Source organism: Lupinus angustifolius, chromosome LG09, assembly GCF_001865875.1.
Source record: "Lupinus angustifolius cultivar Tanjil chromosome LG09, LupAngTanjil_v1.0, whole genome shotgun sequence".
In the NCBI taxonomy this organism is placed as follows: Eukaryota; Viridiplantae; Streptophyta; class Magnoliopsida; order Fabales; family Fabaceae; genus Lupinus; species Lupinus angustifolius.
Window position 1 is genome coordinate 7,256,186 of NC_032017.1, and position 26,654 is coordinate 7,282,839.

Sequence of the window (26,654 nt, forward strand, 5' to 3'; positions counted from 1 at the left end):
ATATACCTTCTCCCACCCCCTCACAATGAGAGTTTCTCCCGATAAGTGTTGCTCCAAAAAATCAAATATTTAATCAATTAATCATTTTAAAGATCCAATAGGACCTTATATTAATATATCAACACTTTATTGATTTTTTGTCTTAATACTATCATATTATTATAAGACTCATTTCACAACATTTTCAGGTGTACTAGTTTAACACTTTAACCATTGAAAAACTCAAAATATAATTTCTAAAAATATTAAATATGAGTTAAATTAGTTATTTTTAATATATTTTATAACACTTAGTATAGATTAATTTGATTCATATTTAATATTTCTTAGACTCTTTTGGATTTTTCAAATTTTAAAAGACCGATACACATGAAAATTTTTGTGAAACCAAAATATGTATTTAATCTTATTATTATTACTACTTCCATCTCTTATGTGACATTATCATCTCATTAGTTTGCTTAAGATAACAAAATGAGTGATTTTAGATTATGTTAATTAAGTAATTATCTTTTTTATAGATTTTATCCAAAAATGTTTCATCCCTTTATAAGTGATTTTTGTCAAAAATAATCTCAAACAAGCATATTAAAAAAAAAGAGAAGTTTTTATTTTGTTTAGTGTTTGATATACATCACATAACAATCATTTATCATAACCATGGTATTCATGTGTTAGGGTATAAGGGGAAATATGATTTATTTAATTTATGTTTTTACGAAAAATTAAAAGATTTTAGTATAATTTACTCAATAAAAAAATATGATTTATTTAATTTTATTAAATTCACATATATTTAACATGAACCTTTTTATTTTTAATGATAAATAATATCTCACACTAGCTTCACCAGAAAAGAGAAGGAGAGTGTTTAGTGTGAGCGACCTAGTAAGATGGAGAAAGAAGATGCTATCAATTTTGAATTTTGATCCTCAACTTCCAAAATTAAAGTCACCAATCGCAACCCCTTTTCGGTAATTCCATTTTTTTTCATTCATCTGTTTTTGTTTTTATGAATTTAAAATGTTTGCTATATGCTACTCTAGACTCTTTCCAATTCAACATTTTTCACTGTTTAATCTGTTTTTTGAGCAACTCACATGTTTTAACATTCTGGGTATGCATCAAAATTGTTTTTTTTACTCTCTAGATGTTATCTGTGTTTCCATTCTTCATGTTCTAGTGTTGTGAATGTGTTTTTTTCTCTTCATTTTTATGCTAATTTGGGTTATGGGGTTCTTTGAAAGTTGTGTTTATCAATATTTATTCAATGCATGTTTTATTGAGAAGATCAGAAACTAGTCCAGTTCCTCATTTTTAGTCTATGCTAATTAGATACAGATACTGTTCTAAGATTAGTTGATATCTTTTTGGTACTACTGAGTACCGAGAGTATCCCGTCACCCTATGACTAAGGAACTAATGCCTTTCGAGGTGTGTGGTTGCTCGTTCCAACAAGTGTCGCTTCCAGGAATCGAACCATTGACATTTTGGTTATCCTGGGATCTAGCAGGGCCTTACACCACTGGACCAATGGCTTGTTGGTAGATTAGTTGATATGTGTAAATTAATTCCTTAACCTATAAGCCATAAGCTATCTCAAGCAGCTTACCGAATATGAGCTTATTAACATGTATTATTGAAATTGTTGCTTCTCCGTCCGCGATGTTCAGATGCATAATATCTGGACTATCAACAATTCAGTATTTGCAGCTGATTCTTTTGCTTGTCTTAGATGGCTGTTGCACTTGTTTGAACTGTTGTTGATTGATCGATAATTCTACCAGGGTAGTAAATTATCGGCAATCATGTTTCATGCACACTGAATTTTGATTCCAGTATTTGATTTATCTGGCTTTTTTCCTGCAGCAATGACAGAATCTGACTATGGAAGAAATTCTTCCGAAGTGGAGATGGAAAATCTTACTGTCCCGCCTGGTTTTGCATCTCTGACATCTTTCTTTCTGAAAAGGGTCGAAAAGGTTAAGAAAACTGATAAATCTGAAACCGTTTCTGCATCTGAAGAAAAGTCTGAGATGAATAGCATTACTGCATGTAAGGATCGGCCATGGATACTCTTGGATGAAAGCAATCAGAAACCCGAGGAATCTCGCACTGAGCATCTTCCTATGGTTAAGTTCGGAATCTTGCATTTTATTGTTGTTTTGATGACTATTAAATCCAACCTTGACAGGCATAGCCCCTATGAATCAATTTTAATGATCTTGGTTATTTGAAAAATGGGGTGTTGCTTTGTTTTAAGTTGAGTAATACTTAATTGTTCCACAATGACTCATACACCTTAACGGTTGATATGTCCTTAGCTGGTTGGATAACTACAATGACTAAAATAATATCTTTGGTGATTGTGTGTGTGTGTATACACATACATACATATACTTGAAGTTTTATATTGTTTATTAGGATACCGATTTATATGTAAATAGTGCATTTAAACTGCATACATGCTTCCGTCTAGTGGTTTGGTACAAGATGGCTGGACTTCTCACATATTCGTTCGAGAATTACGTGTGAGAAAGGAAGAGATACATATACACAATTATGTTTCACACTAGATTACTTTATCGCAAATTTCCCATGTGATTTTGTTGTACAAAACTACAGATCATCAACATAATCTTTTTTTATTCCAGATTTTCTAGTCATTTAATGCTGTAAATTTATCTAATATTTTTTATTCTTTACGAACCGAAAAATTAATGAGTTACAACTTTTTTGTTTCCAGGATCCCCCGATCAATGCTCGTCGTGTGAAGGTGACTCGTAGATGTCCGAAGTGCAGTAATTTTCTGAAGGTAGACATATCTTTCACTTTACCTTTCCACATTCTTAGGAGCATGACCACGTCCACGATATTTTGTTTTGTTTTTATTTTTTATGAAAGTTTTGATCCAGGTAACAGCAAGGTGGCATCCCAAGGATGCAAGAAAAGAAGTCCTGGAAGAAGCTCCGACTTTCCACCCAACAGAAGAGGTATCTACCATCTAAACATGATAGTATGCTTTCCTTGTACCATTCTCGATTAAATTTCACCGAATTTGGACTCAATACTTGTTAAGCTTATAGAATAAAATTTGAAAGTAACTCTGTACATTATAAAGGAATTCAAAGACACACTCAAATATATTGCGAGCATACGTTCCACAGCAGAACCTTATGGAATTTGTCGTATTATTCCTCCTCTTTTCTGGAAACCACCGTGTACTCTTGAGGAAAAGAACATATGGGAGTTCTCCGAATTTGTTGCTCAGATTCAGCGAATTGATGGACACCAAGTTCAGCATGCACAAGAAACTATGACTAGCTCTTCCGAAAATACAAAGACCAAGAGAAGAAAAGGCACACCAGTTGCTTCGGACTCTCAGATAGAGAATGAAATCAGTTGCACCACAAATTACCAGAATCTTGAAGACTGTGTGTGTGAGTCTGTAGCTGGTCCTAAATTTAGTCTCAAAACATTCAAGAAATATGCAGATGAGTTCAAGACCCAATACTTCAATAACACAGACAAGAATATTGTCACCAATTCTGATATAAATTTAGCTATACCTCAAAATCAGTGGGAACCGTCTGTGGAGAATATTGAGGGTGAATATGGACGGATTGTTCAAAATCCAACTGAAGAAATTGAGGTACATTAAAGAAAAAATATTGAAACATGCAATGCCTTTTATTTTATGTCTTTGATCTTTAACATATTGTGCAAATTATAATTCATGTACGTTGTTCTAGGTGCTTTGTGGCAACACTTTCGACGCTGTAGTTCTTAGCAGTGGATTTCCAACCGTTTCTGATGATTCAGAGGCCTGCACTTTCCCCGAATATTTGAAATCTGGATGGAACTTGAATAATATACTTAAGCTGCCAGGGTCTCTTCTTTCTTTTGAAAGCTCCGAAGCTTCACGCAATTTTGTCCCCCGGATTAATGTAGGAATGTGCTTTTCTCCACTCTACTGGGTAATGTCATCGCTATATTGCCTTGTACTTGCATACACATCACATCTTTGTTTTCGATCTCATTTGTTTATTTTTCTCTCTATTTTTTGTAATCTTCTGACAAACAGAGAGTTGAAGAGCACCAGTTATACTCGTTATCTTATATGCATTTGGGTGAACCTAAAGTGTGGTATTGCGTCCCTGGAAGTTTCGCTCTCAACTTCGAAGCAATTAGGAAGAAGTATCTCCCAGATTTGTGTGCAGAACAACCTGATAAGAATCACAATCTAGTGAGTATTGATATTCTTCTTGTTATAAAGAGAAATTTTTCTTAGAAAGTAATAATGATTTTGCCGCATGACCCTACTAAGTGGGAGCCTCGTGTACTGGGCCGTTCTTTTTTTGTGCGAAAGATAGTACCTTCTGCTCAATGTTCAGCCCAAGCAAATCAACCTTGTGCTAAAGCTGTGATCATTCACAAATGACAAAACCAGCTTCAAATAAAGCTCAAACTCCCCGAGGCTCCAAGTCTGTTTAACCTTGTAGCAGTGTCTGATAATATTTCTTTAATTGCATTCTTTGGGCCTGTTGATGTAGTGTCTAATAATTGTATTCATAATTTCCAATAGATAGAATAGATGTCGGAAATATTATTCTTCATCTTGTTCATTGTCCAATATAAGTTCTCCATTGTTGTTTTAATGTTCAATACACGAGTTGTCCATTTTTTACATGTAAACATTGATGTCTTGACTTGAATATTTGGTACAGGTGATGCAATTATCCTGCTCCATATTGAAGGCAGAGGGTATACCTGTATATCGCTGTGTTCAGTATCCTCGTGAGTATGTTCTTATCTTCCCGGGAGCATATCATTCTGGATTCAACTGTGGTTTCAACTGTTCTGAAGCTGTAAGTTTTGCTCCTCTTGAGTGGTTGCTTCGTGGACAGAATGTTGTGGATTTATATTGTGAAAAGAGGAGAAAGACATTACTTTCATATGATAAGCTTTTGCTAGGAGCGGCAAGAGAAGCTGCAAGGGCACGATGGGAAGTTGATCTGCGCATGATGAGGACACCGCAAAACATAGCAAGTAAAGATGCTTACCGAAGAGATGGTATCTTAGCAAAAGCTTTGGATGTAAGTTCCGCTCTAAATCGTAGATTAAATGAATTTGTTTATACCATGTATCCGACCCCATCTAGTGAGATAAAAACTTGATTGTTGTTGTTGTTATATATTGAAACATAAATGATTGGATTATAATTGATTATGCATATAAGTGATCATTGAAATAATATATTGTTGTAGCTTATCAATACTTTCGTTTTTGTCCATCAGTATTCGGTTCAGATTTCTCTGTTTAGTTTGATGCTTGACATTAAATCTAATCATATTTACGTCCTTTATGCAGTCTCGCATCAGGAGTGAAAGTTTAAAGAGGGAATATCTGTGCATTTCTTTGAAATCACAAAAAATGGATGGCACTTTTGATGCTACTGATAAAAGGGAATGCAGTATATGTCTCTGTGATCTATACTTTTCTGCGGTAGTGTGTTCATGTTCGGAAGACAAGTTTGTGTGTCCTGATCATGCAAAACAACTTTGTTCTTGCAACTGGAGCAAGAAAACTCTCCTCTACCGTTATGAAATCGGTGAGTTGAATCTTCTTCATCAAGCTTTGGATGGTAAATTAAGTTCAGTCTATAAATGGGCGAAAGAGGATCTTGGATTATCTATGACCTCCGTTGCCCCCAAGGATCGAAAACACCTGCCACAAAATGTAAGCAGTTCAACACCGGCTTCACAAGACTTGAAGATGAAGGAACCTAAATCGAAGACGGTTTCAGATGCAGACTCAAAACGGAAAGAACGTCTTTTGCAGGCGATAACAAATGCATCAAAAAGGAAACAAAATGAGGTTGAATCACAAGTTATGGGCACCTCTACCGACCCTTTTAGCAGTTCTTCGAAAATGAAAGTGAAAGAGAAAATTTTGGGGTTCCAATCTGCTAAAACATGCATTGGTGGAGGAGTCAATTCTGCTGACACCAAACCTGATATGAAGACACTTGGTGGTGGTAAGTTTTCGATTTCAAAGAAAGTAGAACCAAAAGTAACTTATCCGGTTTCTTCCGTCGCAAACTCACATTTCTTGACTCTAGTACAAGAAGGCAAGTTAGTTGAAATTTCATCTGATAGTAGTTGCACATCTTCCTCATCAGAATCTGATGACTAATTAATGGCTCAAATTTTCCCGAAAATGGAGTTATCAGGGCCTGTTTGGTTTAAAGGACTTTTCTGTTTTCATTCTGATTCTTGTTTTCAAAGATAGGAAACAAGGTGACATACAAACATTTTCTTGAACCAAACATGTCATAGTTGGATCATATGCAGACTTGTAACTGAGTAAAAAATGATTTGGTTCATATGCAGATTGGTAATAGTTGTAATTCTAATGACTGAAATAAATTAGTGTGTTTTTTCTGCACTAATTCTTAATTGAGTATGCTTTTATTCGTTTGGGTTTGTCTTCAAAGGAATAGAGTTTTTTAAAGCCTGCAAGACACGTTCTGTTTAGAAGTTAGTCTATTCTTTACAGCTGTAGAATTTTCACATGTGAAGAGACAAGTATCACATGCACGCAACACTAAAGAGGTTCTGATAGACTATGCTCTCGTAAACATTTGGATAAAGATATGTTTATCCTGGACCAGTCATGTTAATAAAAAAAATTGAATGTTTATTATTGATTCGGGATATGATTTGGGACAGTAGATCCTTGTCCGAAAACATGTAATCTTCCTGTTTTTTTTTTACGCGTTGAAGAGAGGTAAAAATATGTTATTTTAGTTATTTATAATATAAGATATTGTATAAAATATGAAGAACAGTATACACATTTTTCAAGTATCACCTTTTACTAGAGCACAATGTTTTGACAGGAACTAATTAACATTTTCTGTAGGAATATTAGATAAACACTTCGGAGATTTTACAACACTAATCAATGCAGTGTCACATCAATTCAAATACTTTAGGATATAAAATGATAATATACAAAAATCAAGGTTGAAATATCATGGTCGATTCAGGTTACAGAAATATCTTACTTCCTGAAAAAAGTAGATCAATAACTGACACAAGGTAACTGCCACAAAATGAGATCAAATCAAATATTTGGTATCATTTTGGACCTAAAAAGGGATTGGAAAAAATCCAACTGAATCCTCTAAGGTGACGAAGTAACAGATGAAACTTTGAACCTAACTTAGAATTGGGTGGATTCAAATGCTAATAGGTAGAAAGAATGATTCAATAAACAGATATAGAAAGAGGCTATAAATATAATATGATGTAATCATAATCCAGCTGAAACCAAACCATGCAATGTGACAATTCCAATCAAGGTGCAGTCATCATTTATCACAGGCAAAAACTGTACAGGTGATGGAGGTGCTTCCATCTTCTTCATTGCTTCCACTGCCATAGCATCTGGACCAATAATTCTTGGCTTCCTGATAGTTAAAAAAGAAAGTGTTATCTCAATTGATATTCCTAGTAAAAGAAGAAAACGGATAAACGTTTTCTTAATCCAAACATGCTTCTACTAACAAGGCGTTGGTCTAGTGATGGAAGGCATCGCTAGATCCCTAGGGTGACCAAAACGTCAAGAGTTCGATTCCTGAGCGATGCTTGTTTGGAGGGGCAGCCACGAACCCCGAAAGGGATTAGTTCTTTACCATAAGGTGAGGAGATACCCTTGGTAGTACTAAAAAACCAAACATGTTGTACAAGATTTCATACATCATACATGGCCCCTTTCATTTCTTAATTTAAAGGGTGCAAGAACTGAAGAATTATGTTTAGAAGAATTATAACAGGTATGCGAACTTGTATATGATGATGATTAATGAATTGTATATCAAATGATTATGTAGCTTTGCCTTACCTGTTGCACATTTCGCCCACGGTGAGTTTGAAAATGGCATCTCCACTCGCTTTGAGAGTACGACGTAGATCACCATCTGTAAATGTTCCAATCAGATGGTGATTGTCATCTACAACAAGCAGGCATCCACATCCTTTACTCGTCAGCTCCATGAGTTGATCCATAATCAAATCTGATTCCCTGCAAATGGGAAGCTCATCCTCCTTCTTCATGACATCCTTTACCTGCACACGGATACAACCACGAATTCCTATCAGATCATAAGAAATATCATGCCCATGACCATTTTTTCATCTTTAGCATATATATTTTCTTGAAAAACCAAAAAAGGGTTACAGAAAACTACTCATTCACGATAATCGGCAACCTACCTTATACGTGTGAACATTTATAGACAACTTCATACTATATCATGCATCCTTGTCTGTCCCACACTACCATATATTTGTCAGCATTCAATTAATACACAGAAAGGTAGCAAGATCAGAGAACTATGAAAAATTTAATTCAAACTACTAATGAACTCGATGGTATAGCTAGTCGCAATTCATTCATAGACAATCTAATTTAGAATAATAATGAATAGCGCATGGGACAAAACAACTGATGCTGGAAACCTATTGGGATCAATAATTCACTAATGGAATCCAGATTTCACATACTTCAGATTCTGAAAGTTCACTCCAAGAAGAATTCCCCAATTTCTCCCTTCTACACACAAATTTACTAACACTTCATGAAGAATGCACATGCATGATGCATAGATCCTAACCATGTAATCTTAGCCCCATATAGATCTCGAGAACACCATTTCCCCTGATCTCAGTTCTCAATCCTATCAATTGCATGCATGTCACCTCACATTTATGACAGAGTCCAAACTGTGAGGGGGTTAAGCTTCCACGAGAATGAGATTGTCTTTATAAAGTAAACAAAAAAGGTTGCAGTTACCCTTAATTTGATAAACCCACTAAATCATTTAAGGTAGATACTTCCTTAATTAGACCAACTCAATTTCGAGTAGCATTATCCAATTGTGAGTTTGCGGATTTATGCGGGTGCTGCCACTGTTGACTGCGGGCAAATGTTGCCACAATCGCAATCCCATTATGACTCCCAAAACCTTAACATATATTGCGGTCGTGGATCCCACTATAACTTCTAAAACCTTAACATATGTAGCCGTTGTGGATCTGACTATGACTTCTAAAACCTTAACATATGTAGCGGTTGTGGATCCGACTATGATCCAACTATGACTCCTAAAACCTTAACATATGTAGTGGTCGTGGATCCGACTACCACTCCTAATACCTTAACATATGTAGCGGTCGTGAATCCAACTATAACTCCTAAAATCTTAACATATGTAACGGTCGTGGACCGAGATTTAAAACATTGCCTTCATCTAATTGATTCCGAAGTTAATAGCCAAAATAACAAACATTTATTAATCCAATTCAATGCTTAACAAGATAATAATCAATTTTCAGCAAACAAAAAAAACAAAAATCTAGATCCAAATTAAATAAACAAAAAAACAGAAACGAATTGAATTCACCTTAAAGATAAGACTCTTTCCGATTTTTCCAGCTGGATGATTCCCTGCATACTCTTCCTTGCTCAGATTCCTCGCTCCCATCAACGCTATCGCCACCGTGTCCCCAAACACCATCTGAATCGCCGTCGACGTCACCGGCGCCAAATTAAACGGACACAATTCCCTCTCCAGCGGCAAAACCACCGTCATATCGCACATCGCCGACAACGCCGATCCCTCAACGGAAACCACCGCAACTAGCTCCGCTCCCTTGGCCCTAGCGCATGGTACAAGCCGGAGAAGCTCATCGGTGGCGCCGGACTTGCTGAGGAGTACGACGACGTCGCCGGCGGAGACGATTCCGATGTCGCCGTGTAGCGCGTCGACGGGGGATAGGAAGACGGAGCGGATGGCGAGGGAGACGAGCGTTTGGGAGATCTTGCGAGCGACGAAGCCGGATTTTCCGACGCCGGAGAAGAAGATGGTGCCGGCGGTGGAGAGGAGGAGGCGCGTGAAGGAGAGGGTTTGGGAGTGGTCGATGTTGTTGAAGAAGAAGTTGAGGTGGTTTTGCTGAGATTTGAAGAGGTTGATGAGGGTAGTTTCGTCAATGTGGTTAGAATTAAGGGTGTGTTTGGATGAAGAGATAGTGTTAGAGAATGAAGGAGGAGAAAGAGAACCCATTTTTTGTTAGAATGGAAGAAGGAACAAAGGTCAAATTCATTTCATATAGGAATTAGAGAGTTGTAACAAAAAGGTGTCGGTAGTATTTAATACTTTAATTAGATACCTATTTTTAATTAATCATTGTTCATGTTTAATAATATTTAACTATTAAAAAAAGTAATATAAATGAATGGTGGATAATATATTGACTGTGTATAAATCTTTATACGGATAGTGCATAAATATTATATTTTCTATATATTGGTTTATATATATTTATCAATTTCATCATTATTGTATATAGAGTGTAATATCTACGTGTATCATTCGTATAAAGATTTATATACAATTACTATATTATCTATCATTTTTTTGTATTACTTATATTTTAATGGCCAAACTCAATAATGATTTTAATGTGGGTGAAATAGTGATATTATAAAAAACTCTTACATGACACATACATTTTTTATCATATATATTTATATTAGAAAAATGCATCCAATTAAAATGTGAAAATCATTGTATCATCCAACATTCATATTTGGTTACACGCTTAATATAAGTAATCGAAATTACTTATGTTTAATAGTGAATAATATAAATCTTGGTATCCATTATGCATAGATATTATATAATTCTTGGTATCCATTATGCATAGATATTATATTATATATATGGTTATATGATTAAGAAAAACCTACATATCTTGGATCAAACATTTATTATAGTTAGTATTAGAAATTGACACATGGTGGATCCACTAGTATTGATTTTGAGAGTGTGATTGCTAAGCTGTCTTTGCATACTTTTAGGCACTTGGTTACTTTGCATGTGAAGCTTCTTGCATGTTTTCATCAAAGAATCGATAACCTTTTCACACTTGTTACTCTATTATTTGCTAATATAAACCCTTAGTTAATACTATGTGCTTCATATTTAGGACTTAGAACCTCCACAATTGTAAACAACATATTCATTTTTATTTGGGTTTCGCACATTATTTTGTATTTTATTACAACTCCAATTGCAATAAGAACAACATCTATTTTTTTCTCACAATGACAAACATTATTCTTATTTGGGTCCCATAGTATCTACATTTTTCTACAAAATCTATCTCTCTCCTTATTTTCCTTGGTTAAGAACAACAACAAAATTGTTCTTATTTAATAACAAAAATAAGAAAATAAGAACAACACAATGGAAAACAAAGTAAGAATATTCTTATTTTATTAAGAACAACCATTGTGGTTGCTCTTAATACACTATATCAGAGTATATCATCTGTCTCAAGATATATATTACTCCATGTAATTTTCCATTTTCATTGGTTAGGAAATATAGAATTGATATATATTTAATTCGTATTTTACTTTTTTTGATTAATGATAAACAAGTGATACATAGAATGATACAAACTTTGAGGTAGGTGATATGGCTCCCCCTAATACTCGGAAGCATATTTTATGTCCCACATTTTGTGTCACTCCACAAGTTATGATTGGTTGAAAAATATATATTTAAGTTAAAAATTTAATTATTAAATATTTTTCTGACCAATCATATCACATGGCACATTGAGTGACACAATATTATGGGCCTCCTATGTGGTTTGGATAATCATTTTTGTCAATATCATTATCTCAAATATTGTTGATTAGAATCAACTTCCATTTTACAACTCCATGAGTTTAAGTTATTGTAGCAATTTTATGTGATTATTATACTAATACCATAAAATTTTGTAGCATTTTTATAATAATCACTTTCATTGAAAAATGACAAATTAATGTTTTATATATTATTGATATTGTGACATTATTAATAACCAAACCAATTTCTACACTATTACTAGGAATTTTAAAAGCTAACCAAACAATTTTCAAAAAACTACAGAGGATATAACTCAGAAGTCTCCAAACAAACTCCTCCTTAGATTCTGTGATTCTTCCACATCTCGCCGATATCGAGTTCCACGGCCAACACGGGCGAATCAAGTTCCATGCTGAAATGACTGGTAAAGGAGTAAAACATATCAATGATCAAAAGACAAGATCCAACTTTGTGAATAAGAAATGTGGCTCAGAAATTTAGTTCACCTGTTCTTTACAGGGCCATGCTGTAAAACTATCTTGCCGTCGTCTGCGACATTTCGCATACAATATATGGCTCTGCCGACAATGTCTGTCATGTTAGCTGGGCCAAATGATCTGCTATCATTTGCTTCCTGCCATTGGTGTTCAAGCATTAAACAATGAACTAGTCTTAAGCATACCGAAAATATCATAGCTAAGCCTATCAGTCAAAGCCTTAAGACGCTACAAAATTTCGAAGCTTATAGATATTACTGTTAGTGTAGGGGGAACTTGGCGCATCGGTTAACATTGTTGTCATTTGACAAGAAGGTCTATATAGGGTCGACCGTTCGAGTCATGGAATCAGCTTCTTGCGATTGCAAGGTAAGGCTGCATATTGTAGGCCAACCTTTCCGTGGGCCATGAGCATTGCGGGAGCTTTAAGTACGAAGTTACCCTTTTATATAGACATTACAATAAGAAACTCCTAAATGCTTGCATATCAATGATAACTCATTGCTTGATTACATGACGGTTTTCTCTATAAAATGCTGATTTCGACATTAATATAGTTATAGTATCATAGTGATAGAGGGAACGGTAATTTTTTTAAAGGGGTATAGGGAGAGTATACGCATGCAGTCTTACTCCGTCAAGCAAAGAGGCTACTTTCTGATAAAAGAACGACCTAGTGCACCAGACTCACATCTGGTGGGGTCTCATATGGTAAATCCATGCAGTCTTGCCTATGTAAGTGCAGAGACTATTTCCACGATTTGAACTCATGGCTTCTAGGTCACGAGGCATCAACCTAAATATAATGATTGTGTAACCAGAAAAGTAGAGAAGTTTATACCTTGGCTTTCAAATTTTCATTGTTAGCCACTACCCAGCATTGATCCTCCTCGAGAACAAAGGGTTCATCCTTTTCATCGGTTGAAACCATTTCGTAACCTTCAATAGCGGTTAATCTTCGGACTAGATAATTATCTGGCTTCTTAGTGTCCTTCAAGACCACTAAATCTCCCACAAAAACATGTCTGTCAAACAAACATGTATATCACTACCAAGTAGTTCTGAAACAAAAACAAAGTTCACTAAACAAAGTGTATATAACATCTGTTGTCCCACAAATTGTAGTTACACCTTACAACCTTGTGCCGTGTTTTATGATGGGCCGAGAAACATCATATCTCATTATTAATAATTAGATGTTCAAATCTATTGACCAATCATAATCCATGATACAGAGTTGTGACATACTTTGTGAGATAACAACAGCAAATCCACAATATTCTTTGGGTTTGAGGGCGATAATGATTCATCATTCGATCCAATTGCCGTTAGCAAAAAGCAGATAATGAATCAAATAATTATTATTCAACCAAAAAAATCAACCGCAATTCACCACTAGAGGCTATGATACATGACAAAATACATTTTCCAAGACCAAACATGACACTAAAATGGAACTTTCGCAAGGGGAAGATATGATTTATCACAGCTAAGAACTACCAAAAATACACTTTTCGATGATGCATCAAGCCTCTCATCATAAGGTTTCCTTTTCATGTTATTAAAGTCATTCGTTACCACATAATGTATGATTAATTGTGGTCCAAAAGTGAGCACCAGAAATCAAACAACCAATGGTTGATTAGCGCCACTACGAAACCGGTACTAAATATTCAATTGAAATCGAATCCCAGTAGGTGGGATCGACAACATGGATAACGATGCTATAATGCTCTATCATAAATCACGTTCATTGACAAAACATTGATCTGTAAATCTTTCATAATCGTTTCACCTATGGTTTTTCTTGACCGCCTCTCACTTTAATTAAAAATGGAATCATGTTTCCCCCGATTTGAGAGTTCTAAATATGCTCTCAGTAGAAGCTTCAACAAGGTTCCATACTCTTGCAGTAACAGAGTTTAAACTTTAAACAAATAGTTTTCTTTCATCAGCCTGAACTATATCTTCTATTCTCCTTAGACCATATTGATGTCGGCCATGGGGGTGGAAGTTACGAAACTGATTATTGAAATCAAGATCCGAAACATGTACCGTTTTTCTGATTTGTCATATGACAACATTATTAAAGGTAATAACAACAAATATATGTGATATAAGTAGTTCACAAATTTGCAAAACTGAAAATTCATGCTGAACATGATTACCTTGGATCTGGAGTTGGTAATTTCCGAACAAGAAAAGTTTCTCCTATTCCGGCAATAGTAGGGACCGAAAATTTGTTCCAGTGCACATATGTCAACTTTCCACGAAAGAAATTCTTCCAAATAAGATCCTGTACCTCTCTATCCGTGATTTCACCTCCCTTTTGGTTCTGTTTCATGTCATTAAATCAGAAAATAAATTATAAGTCCGCGTCTCGGCGATTTTAGGAGCTAATGTCAAGATACTAGCAACTAATATTTTTTGCACAACTGTAGAAACTTAAACTACCAAGTACAACAAATCTATTACATTGAAGTTTAAAATTTAAATGCAAATACTTAGTTGATAACTTCAAAATTCTTCCGATTGTCTCGGTTTTTTCAAGTAGTAAATGTTCAAAGGCCATTATAAAGCATCTGAAATTTACAATAATGTAATAATATAAAAAAGATAAATCCTAGAATCAAAACAAAACATGAAGAACAAAACATGAAATGATTAGGGCCTGTTTTTTTGTTAAGGCTTTTAAAAATTGAGTTTTTTAGAAGCTGAAAATTTTAGCTTATACCAAAACTCGAATTCCAGCTTTTTGCAGCTTCTGCTATTTAGAGAGCCCTAGGCCCGTTTGTTAATGCATAAAAAGGCGATTCTACAAAAATGATTTTGACACATGAAAACTACACCTACGACAATAATAACAACAATCAAGTCTTTATTTCAATAGTTGAGATCGGCTACATAGATTGAATAACCCCATATTTTCTGTATTGCTCTATCATAAGTCAATGTCTAATTCAAAAAAAATGAAATTTCAGCTTTTTTTCAGTTTCTGCTATTTTGTGAAATCCCAGCTACCCAATCAAACAAATATAACTTGACATAAGTTTTCTAATCAAAATAATCACTTTTTTTGTGGAAAAAAACTTAAACAAAAAGAAAAGAGCATTTATTTCAATATCAGAGCATAATGATATAAGCTAGAATAGAATTTCAACACACCCTTCAAAAAAGATAAGTTTTTTAAGATCCGGGATCACATAAATTGCACTAAAACCCTTTTTTAAAGGTGAATTTGAAATCCCAAATCAAGAATTAGAGATAAAAACACATTGAAATACCTTAAAGGCGAGAGAAACAGAATATTGAAGTTTGTGGGCAGCGTAGTGAAACCATTTTCCTACCAAAGAACCCATTTCAACTCAAAGTTTCTTCATTTTTATTAATGGGTGTTGCTCCACTAATTTTATACTTAGGTTTCTTTTGATACTACAATGATCCGATATGTCATACCCAAGAATCGAACTATTGACCGAAACCTATCTTAATCTTATATTAGTATAAGACCAATTTATTCCAACTCAAAGTTTCTTCATTTTATTAATGGGTGTTGCTCCATTAATTTTATGCTTAGGTTAGTCTAAAATTATTATATTCAAATTTTCTGTTTTCAAATATCTTTATTTACTCAAATAATTTATAATATGTATGATGATATGAAAGGTTAAAGATTTATACAAAGTCAATGGTGAATGATAATAAAAGGATTTATATATATTTAATATATTATTTACTATTTTTTTGTATTATTTTTTGGATTTAATATGAATCGGATAATATTGACAAATATTTAGATTGATAGAAAATTATTTTATCTACGATTTAGTTAGTCTTACTTTATTTAAGTTTATCTTTATCTGGTAGCTATTATTTGAGTTTATCATCTTATCGTTTATAATAACTTCTGTTTATATAATAAATTGTTTGATAAAACTCATATTGAATTTAATCAATCTTTATCATCATAAATGTCCACGGATAATGTTCATCTCAATCGTTAACGCTTGAATTCTTTTTCTATTCTCAACAATAATAATGATTATAATATAATGACAAATAAGAAATTAATATCTTTTAAATATTGAAAATAACAATTAAGTAAGAACAATTTTGCTTTAACAAACATAACTTATAAAAAGATAAATGGAGTACCTAAAGGAATCCTTTCAAACTATAATAGCATGGATAAATCAAATAAATATACAAGCGTAATATTTATATATTGCGTATAAAAATTTATATATATTTGGTGTATTCTTTATTATTCATTGTATTACTTTTATCTAAAAATCGCTAATAATTAAAAATGAATGATAGATAATACAATAACAATATAAAATTTTGATACATTGTTAATATATACATTTTTTCTCTACTATATTATCCTATGGATTTTAAAATACTAAACTTAAGCATTGCACTTAAGATAATTTTCCTCTCGCGTTACTTTCAAAAACTTTACTTTTTAAAAATAAAATAGAAAACTGAACCCAAACTTTTCAAAATAAAATAAATATAACTAAATCAAGTAAGAAGTGATTAAGATGTTAACAAAAAAACATGTGACTCAGCAAATTATCCAATCACAACCATATGATAGACTCAAACAAAATCTATCATATTCAATTTAAGGATTACAGAATCAATAAAAGTATAATTTTTCTTCCTTAATCACTAACAACAAACAATTACACTAACAACAATGCAACCTTAGTTTAGGTAAATAATTTGTATATAATTAAGTAATCCCCACAAAGGTTGGTTAAATTAGAAAGGATATGCATTAATCCTTCTTAGCCCCAAGACCCAACTTGATATCAATTTTATTTTTCATTTTAAATATTAGATATATATTGTAGACAATTTGAAGTTTTATATATATTTTAGTGTATTCCTTATTTTATGGTAAAAGATCAATTCATTTGATATGTTTGTTTATCTCTTAGGATAAAATCAAGACATGATATTTATCAAAGGCATACAAATTAAATTTAAATGTAGACTTAATACAAATGGATAATTAATAAAATGATATTAAATATATGCAATATATATTGGTAATAGATGTAACAAAAGGAGGTATGAATACTTATCCCGTAAACAATTAACAAAAGATTGTACATATCTCTTTCACTTTATTTCCCCTTAATAGTTAAGGTTAATTCGTAACTTTCTTTATCTTCAAAGTCTACCATGATATATATATATATATATATAAAAGTGATAATTCATGTTCTTTGACTTAATTTCCAACTATTAATGTATCTATCTAAACACATATATATCTTTTAAAGTGAATATCTAAAAGATTAAGATTAATCATTATCAATTATCATAAGAGAAAATATGATTATTCACATTTGGCATCAACTTTTCACTATATATTAATCTGAGTATAGTGTTTCTGGTGAAGCTACCAAAGATCTCATTTGTCAAGTTACCATAATGAAATCTCCTTTCTCAAAAGCAAGTAGTAGTACTAATTACAATAAAGATAAGGCTGATTGTGACGATGATAGCAACAACAATGGTGATAATGACAAGAAACGCACTTGTTATCTTTGCAAGAAGGATTTTCCTTCGAGTCATTCATTGTTCGGGCACATGAGAATTCATTCTGATAGGCCTTGGAGGGGTGTTCGTCCTTCTATTCATTCTCATCATCATAATGATAAACACATTTCTTCTGGTTTTGAAGAAGATCATGATGATTACGATGATGAATATGATGAAGTTGTTGCATCTAATATTGATATATCAAAATCTTCTTCTCTACTAAGATGGCAAAAGACAGGTAAGAGAGGCAGAAAGAGTTCTAGTGTTTATCAAGCTGCTGAGATTCTTATGTATATGTCTTCGAGGAGTAATGACTTTCTTGATATTAAGTCTATGATGGGTGAGCCAAAGAATCATCAACCTTCAACAATTTCATGCAAGGGAAAGAATCTTTCGGAAGCATCAATTAGTGGGATAAAAAAGAATTTTGAAAGCATGAATGTTGAAGATGCAATTCATGATCATGTTCATAATTTTGATGAAAAAGAAATTAAGGTCATGAAACTTTTAGTGAAGAAACTAAAGGTTCCACTTCATAATAAGGAGAAGAATAATATTGTGGACATGGTTGAATCAAAGTCTTCATATTATGCCATTACTCAAGATGCCACCGTGAGAGGATCAACGGTGGAAGCAATCAATAATAATGAGGTCCAAACTGAAAAAGATGTATCATCAAGTCAATTTTTAGGTCCAAAATTTTTGGACTTTGATCTGAATATGTCACCTCCTCATGATGATCTAGATGATAGAGAAAATTGTTAAGCATCAATAACCAATGTAATCTATTTTAATTATGTAATCTCAGTTAAATATTTTAGGTTTAGATTCAAGTTAATTTTCAAACTTTTTTCCAATCTTATATTGAATGTCTTCCCACTTTACAGTGTACCAACTACAAATTTATCATGAGATATTTTTGGTAACCTTCATAATAAAAAGCCTAGATTTCAACATATTGTTTACATTATATGTTATTTGCAAACAGTGTGATCTATGTGACAAGGAAAATCAGTGTTCAATTAATGGCAATATACAAAAGGGTTAAGGTGCCACAAAACTTTGTGCTAGTTAAACAAAGCAGAAAGTTAAGAATTATGCATAGCTTTCAATACAAATCATAGAGCTATGATAAACACACTAATAGGGCACACTTCAAAAATACGTGCATTACCAACAAAAAAAAGGCATAGAGATCCCTTATCACAAACCATATAATGCATCTTATTGAGCTCAATTTTTCATAGTGTCTTAATCATTTATATCTTTCATACTTAATCGATTAGTTATGAAATACCATTAACTTTATGTGTGTTATCAATATTTCTATGTGCGATTTATTGAGACAAAACCTTTTCGATGCTATTGTTGTACTCCTTTCTTTATAGGAAGGGGTAGAATAAATTCCATAGATTCATTTTCATCATTATTATTATTTACAGTTAGTATTGAAGAAGTCTATAGCACACAAAAATAAATGGAGACTATCATACTAATAGTTATGTATTGTGCTGAATTAGTTTGTGGATTATATAGTGCATCTTAAATCATTTGTATGTTTCTGAATATTAGTCTTTGATGAGGGTGTAGTTGATTTTTAATTACTCAACTCACTATTTAATTACATAAACTTGAGTTTTGAACTAAACAAGTTGAAGTTTAAGGTGAGAATTAAACTCGTTAAATAAATAACCCGAACATAAGTCAAATACAGTTTGATTCGTTAGATTTATGAGATGACTCAATTATATATATAATGGAGTGATTGAAGTGAAAATAATTCTCACATAAAAATTGTTAGAACAATAAATCATAAAAAAAAAACTATATATGAATAGTATTAATTAATTAAAACTTAATTCTTAAAATGTTCATGTGTGTTTTTAATCGTAACAATTCAAATAAAATTTAAGATAAGTATTAAATGTTCTCGGGTTCGCCGTTCACAAATGTTCTAACTTGATACAATTTCTATTCATAAATATTCATGTAACAATTTTTAGAACATAAACTTTAATTGCTAGCTGTATTTATTATTAAAATTCACAAACTTTATCTATATATATATATCCTACCAATGTTTTGTAGGCATTTAAATTTATATTGATGAGTGACATATATTTGAGCTCGCTCCAATGTTACGTATAATAAATTAACCGATTAACATCGATTAAAACTAGAAAATTAATTTACAATGTTAAGTACAATAAATTAAAAAATGCTTATTAACATCGTCAAAATACTAGTAACTAATGAAAAAAAGTAATAAATTAAGATGAATATTAGATGACTTTTAAGTTTCACTCATTTAATTCGTTAAATATAAGAAAATTAATGAATGTGATTGATTATAATTTAAATTGGGTGTAAACAGATGTCTCATCTATATCAGTATATAACTTCTATGCTTTTGAAGGGAATTTTTTATTCCCTTAATTTATCTTTTTCTAAAATAACTCCTTTATAAGTAATTTCAATCAATTGAAGTAATCGTGTTTACAATTACACACAACTAAATTAAGTGCAAATAATTAATAAAAGATTGGTACTTTATAAGTTTACAGAATATTGTGCTAGTCTATCTTTTTTTTTATCCAATCCATATTCCCTGGCTTTATTTTTGCCTTAATAGTCAAAGTTAATACCTATCTTTGTTTTATCTTCAAAGTTTTTTACTATATGTATAGCCATTATCTATTATCAAAAGTAATAATAAATATATTCGTTTAAAAAATATATATCAGCTTTGTTATATATTATTTTGTGAAACAATGGTTCATAAGATATTCAAGAAGAAGAAAAGGTCCATGAATTTTTTATTCAAGAATGTAATATTTATGATAGTATATGTGTTTTATATATAATTACTATATTATTCATCATTTTTTTTTGAAGAATTAATCATAATTAAATATGAATGATTGTTTTGAATGTTGAATGGTTAAATTTATGCACTATTAGTGCATACATTTTTTCCTCTCTTTATAAAATTGGTGGCACAATTAATAAAAATAATATAATATTTATACACTAATATAAAGATTTATACACAGACAATATATCATTCATTATTTATTTCTCAAATAAAAAAATCTATCAAAGAACATAATATACCTTACCGAGTTACTAATTAAAAAATATATAAATATAGTAAACATTATTTATATATAGTGATATTCTTTAAAAACAAATTATATGTCTCGAATAATGTTTTCTATTATAAACCATGTTAATTGTCAAAATGTTGATTTATAAGTCTTTCTTAATCATATTATTTTATTCCCACATATGTACCAAACTAACCAAGTTACCATTATATCATATTTTCAACAATAAAGACTACTCAAACTTTTTTCCTAATATATTTATGTATAATCATATCTTATCTAGTGCCTCCAATAATACAACACAACCTTTTCTGTGTACATAATCAACTAACATGTATGAGTGAGTTTATTATATAAAGAGAATGAATTGTAGACATTGATAGAAGAGTTTTTTTAGTTATTATATTATTCATCTGAATGTAACAATGATTAATTTTAACTCTCAAACATAAACATTAGTAATTTAAATGAATTGTGAATGTTTTATTGTTTTATATAAATAGAGGTAGAGATTTGACTAAGAAAATCTTTTCCATATAAAACATGAATGAATGAATTAATTGAAATAATTATGAAGATATATTTACACTCCGAAATTGGTTAAAGTTTTAATAATACAAATACTGATTAATTCCAATATCTCATTGTGAGAGATTTTTCCTCTTCTTCACTCATTATGCAAACCCTTCCCACTTCCTCTCTTCCTTCATATCCTACCTTTTTTTTTTATTTTCATTCTTCTGTTTCCATCTTTTTGTTTCAGATTCTTATTCTTCTTCATTAGTTTTAGGGTTTACATTTTTAACTCCTATTTGATTATATTTCTTTACATAATAAGGATAAAGATATAAACAAAAGAGTTTGTGATCAAGATGGTGAACCATGAAATAATGAATAATAATGTTACACCTCAGAAGAACGATTCTAGTGAAGTAGCAATGCATGAGTGCAGTTTTTGCGGCAAGACTTTCAAGAATGGAAAAGCATTGGGTGGTCATAGAAGATCTCACTTTCAAGTTGCCAAGGTGAAATCTCTTATCTCAAATCTCTCGAAAACGAGTACCAGTAGTGATAATAATAAAAAGAAAGGTGTTTTTTATGACGATGATGGTAGCAACAATAATGATGATAATGGTAAGAAACATACTTGTTATCTTTGCAAGAAAGATTTTCCTTCGAGTCATTCGTTGTTCGGGCACATGAGAACTCACCCTGATAGGCCTTGGAGGGGTGTTAACCCTCCTATTCATTCTCATCATCATAATAGTAGTGTACACAATTCTTCGGATATTGAAGATGATTATGATGAAGTTGTTGTTGCACATGCTATTGATATGTCAAAGTCTTCTTCTCTACCAAGATGGCAAAAGACGGGTAAGAGAGGTCGAAAGAGTACTAGTGTTTATGATGCTGCTGAGAATCTTGTGCTTATGTCTTTGAGGTATAATCACTTTATTGCTGTTATGTCTATGGTGGTTGAGCCAAAGAGTCACCAATCTTCAATGATTCCATGCAACAGAAAGAATATTCATGAAACATCAACTAGTCAAAAACATGTTGCAAAGAAGATTAAATTCTACTTAAGTGATTCTTTGAAGTTGGGAAATAATATTAATGGCTGTGAAAGTTACAAGGTAAATAGAGGAGAAGGTAATTTAGTTCAATCTAAGGGTGAAAGAATCTTAGTGAATATTGATTCTGATGAGGAGATAGAGAATGATTCTGGAAGCATGAAGGTTGAAGAGGCAATACAAGATCATGTTGGTAATTTTGGTGAAAGGAAAAAGGTCATGAAATTGTTAGTGAAGAAACTAAAGGCTCCAAACGCCGAATCTGAAACTCAAAAGAAAGTGAATGGTTATGTATGTGATATTTGTTGGAAATCTTTTCCAACTTTCCAAGGTTTAAGGGGACATAGATCCATTCATAGTAAAGAGGATAATAATGTTATGGACATGGTTGAATCAGAGTCTTCAGATTATGCCATTGTTAATGATGCCACCCTGTGAGGACTAGCGATGGAAGCAAGCAATGATGAGGTCCAAACCGAAGAAGATGCATCATCAAGACAATTTTTAGGTTCAAAGATTTTGGACTTTAATCTGAATATGCTACCTAATGATATGCATGAATGAGGAAAAATGTTAGCCATGAATATACCAATACAATTTATATTTATTTTGTGATCTCCATGAATATTGTAGGTTTAAATTTGAGTTAATGTTTAAATTTCTTCGATTTTATATTATATGTCATCCCATTTTATTTTTTGATTAAGTTCCTGAAGTATCACTTTATCATAAAATGTTGTTAGTAACCTTCAGAATAAAAAGCAGAAACCTAAATAACATATTGTATCAACTATTACTAGAATGTGTAATATTTGGAGACACATAATATCAACCATTGAAAGTTGCATAGACATGTGTTCATTTGACACAAATAATATCAACATTGAGTCCAAAAAGAAGATTCATCTTAAAATATATGGAGTGCAAATCAATCAAGTTATCTTCAACTCTATAGCCATACATATATAGTCTTAGAATCCATCTCATTGAGGTATGAAATTTGGTTGATTCATGTGTCTCTACCCTGGGTGTGACATTAATCTCAGTAGGTGAAATCGACTAATTTCTAATGATAGCATAAAATAATTTTAATAAGAGTTTCATTTTCTTATTATCAACTATGATGAGCACACTAATAGGGCACACTTCAACACTTAGTGCCATCCTAGCTTAAGTGTTGCAAATGCATTTCGGCTTAGTCCAAAGAAAAGGAGTTCCCTCAACAATAAAAGGAATGAAGGTGTTATGGTTAGCCATGCTCCTCAACCTAAGTCTTAGTCTCAGGATGGTTATATTACCATAGTTTAATGTTAATATTATAAATATGATTATTGACTTATTGTTGAATATATTCAAGTGTGACTGATATTGGATACAAGGAAATAGGTGAACAAGTTTATAAATAGAAAATGTCGACTATTTTAAAGTTTTGGTTCAACACATGATACATATGACTCTTCACTCTTTTTATGCCCGATAAATTGTGTCATTACAAACATGTCTCCTACAATACTTTTTCCTCTTCTCTTTTGTCTTCTCTTATCTCAGTGGTTACAACTGTTCATGGTCATAGACTTGGATTTCTCTACACTAGGAGCATAGGAAAATGCACTCCTCAGTAAGATATTCATTCTCTTTATTACTTCAAACCCACATGTTTTTTCTTTTAAGGTTGTTGTTCAAGATGTCAATAGTTGTTGTTATTGATAATGTTACAATAAAATACTATATCACTATACATTTAGTGACTTTTCATTATGTTTTTATGCATATTTACTCTTTTTGACCATGAAAATGTTTACATAGGTAGATGCACATTTTTAAGAGACATATCAAGTATCAACTCATACATTTAAGTATGTTACTGAATCTTAAATTATTATTTTTACAAAATTAAGATATTTGATTATATTTAAGGTTTTGGGTTGATTATGATTGAAATAACAATTTTTTTTTTCTGATGTTAAGTATGTATATGTGTAGAAAAATGTTTGTCACTTTTTTCTCAAAAGACAAACCTGCATGAAAACACATATAACACGTCACATTTAGATATAAATGTATTTATGCTTGTTGATACTATTATTTATGATTAAAATTAAACTTTTGATGTGTTTGACAAGTTTTAATTGGTTGTCTACTTGTCTTTACATACATATGTCTCGATGCAAGTCTTTTCTCTTTTTCTCAAAGCTCATTTACATTTGGCTCATAATAATTGATTAAAGGATTTGTGTTGGAACCCTTTCTAGAAGGTGGCTTTCACATAAAATTTTGATATGATTTGAACTCAGTTGATAATACACTAATACCATTTATATGTTTAAAAAATTGATTAAAGGACTTTAGATTTGAAAATAACAATGGGAAGATGATCAATGATTATAATCTAGGTGTAAAAGGGGACATGATAATAGTTTTTTAATTTTAATTAGTCAAAAAAAGTGTTAGAATATCATTTAGTCGAATATGTATGTTTTGATCAGATTTTGGAGTGAAAGGAAGGAAACATAACCTAAAATGGTTCCAGAGACACCAATGTTGTCGAACATGTATGAGTCGAAAGTGTACGAGCGATATAGATCAGATCTAACATCGGTAGAAGCAACATGAAGGAATGATGAGGAGGAGAACCCCTTTGGAGAGTTGGTGAAGGAGGGTAGTGCATCAACTCTTATGCAAGGGAGGGTTTCCCTTACAAGCCTTGGCAAGTCAAAACTTTGGTTATACAAGCCTTGGTCTCTGAGGCTAAAGCTTACTCTCAAGCCAAGCAATTCTCATTGGCTAACCATGCTTGTTTGTAAACTCATGATTCATATTGCATCTCAATTGAATTTACTATAATGTTGATTTATCAAGGGTATTAGGAATTTTCTAAGATACTGGTTAAAGAATTAAAGAAATGTAACATTGTATTGGAGAGTGATATATGTAATATGAAAAAGTTGAATTTAGATATAAGAGTGTAATATTCATCAATTCAAATTAGCATGTTTGTGAAACGTAAGAAATCAAAGTATCTTGGCCTTCTTCTTATCAATTGATACAGAAGTTTCGATTTTTATTATCAAGATTCTGATCAATTTTTGATTCATCTGGAATCTAAATATAAAATTTATTTACGAGTTTACTAGATCGAAAATTAAAAATTTTTGATGTTCAAAAATTAATATAGATCCAATGTCACATTCAGTCAAAATTTATGATACGTGTATAGGATGTACTCAATGTGTGCGAGCTTGTCCCACAGATGTATTAGAAATGATCCCTTGGGACGGATGTAAAGCTAAGCAAATTGCTTCTGCCCCAAGAACAGAGGACTGTGTTGGTTGTAAGAGATGTGAATCTGCCTGTTCAACGGATTTCTTAAGCGTTCGAGTTTATTTATGGCATGAAACAACTCGAAGCATGGGTCTAGCTTATTGATACGTTTCAAAAAACACCACACGAATATGTTTTTTTATTGGCAAAAACCCGTGATCAAAATAAAAAAAAGAATTTTTTTTTTCTATTTTGAGTACGGGTTTTTCTGGCCCAAGTGTATCTTATTTTTATCACGAATTATTTTCCTTGGTTAACAATAGTTGTAGTTTTGCCAATAGCCGGGGGTTCCTTAATTTTCTTATTTCCTCATAGAGGAAATAAGGTAATTAGGTGGTATACTATTTGTATATGCTTAGTGGATCTCCTTCTAACAACCTATGCATTTTGTTATCATTTCAAATTGGATGATCCGTTAATCCAACTGACGGAGAATTATAAATGGATCCAGTTTTTTGATTTTTACTGGAGATTCGGAATAGATGGTATCCTTGATCTTATAATACACTTCTATTTTTCTCAATATAGAACGTTATTGTGTCATTTGATCTATATAATCACTACATTTAATACGATAAAAGTTTGGTTGTTGTTGTATTCTTTAACGGGATACTAGTTAGCACTATCCTTGGTTTATTTTAGGCTTATAAATTATAAAGTTTTTTGAGGAAAGCTTTTGAAAATATGAACCAAAGGTGCCTATATAGTCTTAATGACCAATTTTAATTTTGGAAACTTATTTGGTGGATTTTTTAAAGGCAACATGGTGATTTGGAGGACCAATTTTGCGTTTAACTCTAATAATATAAAAAAAGATCGTTTACTTATTGTATCATCAAAGGAGGAATGTTATCCAAATTCGTGCATATGATAGAAAATTTGTTACATAACC

General features: G+C 32.0%; 5 protein-coding genes across 8 annotated transcripts; 3 read left to right on the top strand and 2 right to left on the bottom strand.

Moving 5' to 3' along the window:
• On the top strand, positions 840–6,491 carry LOC109356543 (putative lysine-specific demethylase JMJ16). Of its 3 annotated transcripts, XR_002108753.1 has the most exons (10): positions 840–974; positions 1,870–2,138; positions 2,747–2,815; positions 2,916–2,993; positions 3,122–3,652; positions 3,753–3,977; positions 4,085–4,246; positions 4,728–5,096; positions 5,371–6,272; positions 6,316–6,491. XR_002108753.1 is itself a non-coding variant. In XM_019599911.1 (9 exons), exons 2-9 carry the CDS (start codon positions 1,872–1,874, stop codon positions 6,193–6,195), a joined length of 2,526 nt encoding a protein of 841 aa, XP_019455456.1. In that variant the 5' UTR covers positions 840–974; positions 1,870–1,871; the 3' UTR covers positions 6,196–6,491. The 3 variants fall into 3 exon arrangements, 2 of the variants coding, with proteins under 2 accessions (XP_019455456.1, XP_019455457.1); XM_019599911.1 differs by having other exon boundaries at positions 5,371–6,491; XM_019599912.1 differs by having other exon boundaries at positions 1,870–2,132; positions 5,371–6,491.
• Positions 7,000–10,168, bottom strand: LOC109356546 (probable arabinose 5-phosphate isomerase). Its single transcript, XM_019599918.1, has 3 exons — positions 9,470–10,168; positions 7,909–8,132; positions 7,000–7,474 (listed from the first exon to the last, which is right to left on the bottom strand). Exons 1-3 carry the CDS (start codon positions 10,127–10,129, stop codon positions 7,318–7,320), a joined length of 1,041 nt encoding a protein of 346 aa, XP_019455463.1. The 5' UTR covers positions 10,130–10,168; the 3' UTR covers positions 7,000–7,317.
• LOC109355983 lies at positions 11,881–15,615 on the bottom strand. Of its 2 annotated transcripts, none has more exons than XM_019599293.1 (5): positions 15,489–15,615; positions 14,373–14,539; positions 13,046–13,229; positions 12,214–12,341; positions 11,881–12,128 (listed from the first exon to the last, which is right to left on the bottom strand). In XM_019599293.1, exons 1-5 carry the CDS (start codon positions 15,561–15,563, stop codon positions 12,047–12,049), a joined length of 636 nt encoding a protein of 211 aa, XP_019454838.1. In that variant the 5' UTR covers positions 15,564–15,615; the 3' UTR covers positions 11,881–12,046. The 2 variants fall into 2 exon arrangements, with proteins under 2 accessions (XP_019454838.1, XP_019454837.1); XM_019599292.1 differs by having other exon boundaries at positions 14,373–14,549; positions 15,493–15,602.
• On the top strand, positions 17,653–18,528 carry LOC109356198. The gene has a single exon (XM_019599533.1). The coding sequence runs from the start codon at positions 17,653–17,655 to the stop codon at positions 18,526–18,528; it is 876 nt and encodes a 291-aa protein (XP_019455078.1).
• LOC109356992 lies at positions 21,460–23,139 on the top strand. The gene has a single exon (XM_019600667.1). The coding sequence runs from the start codon at positions 21,743–21,745 to the stop codon at positions 22,877–22,879; it is 1,137 nt and encodes a 378-aa protein (XP_019456212.1). The 5' UTR covers positions 21,460–21,742; the 3' UTR covers positions 22,880–23,139.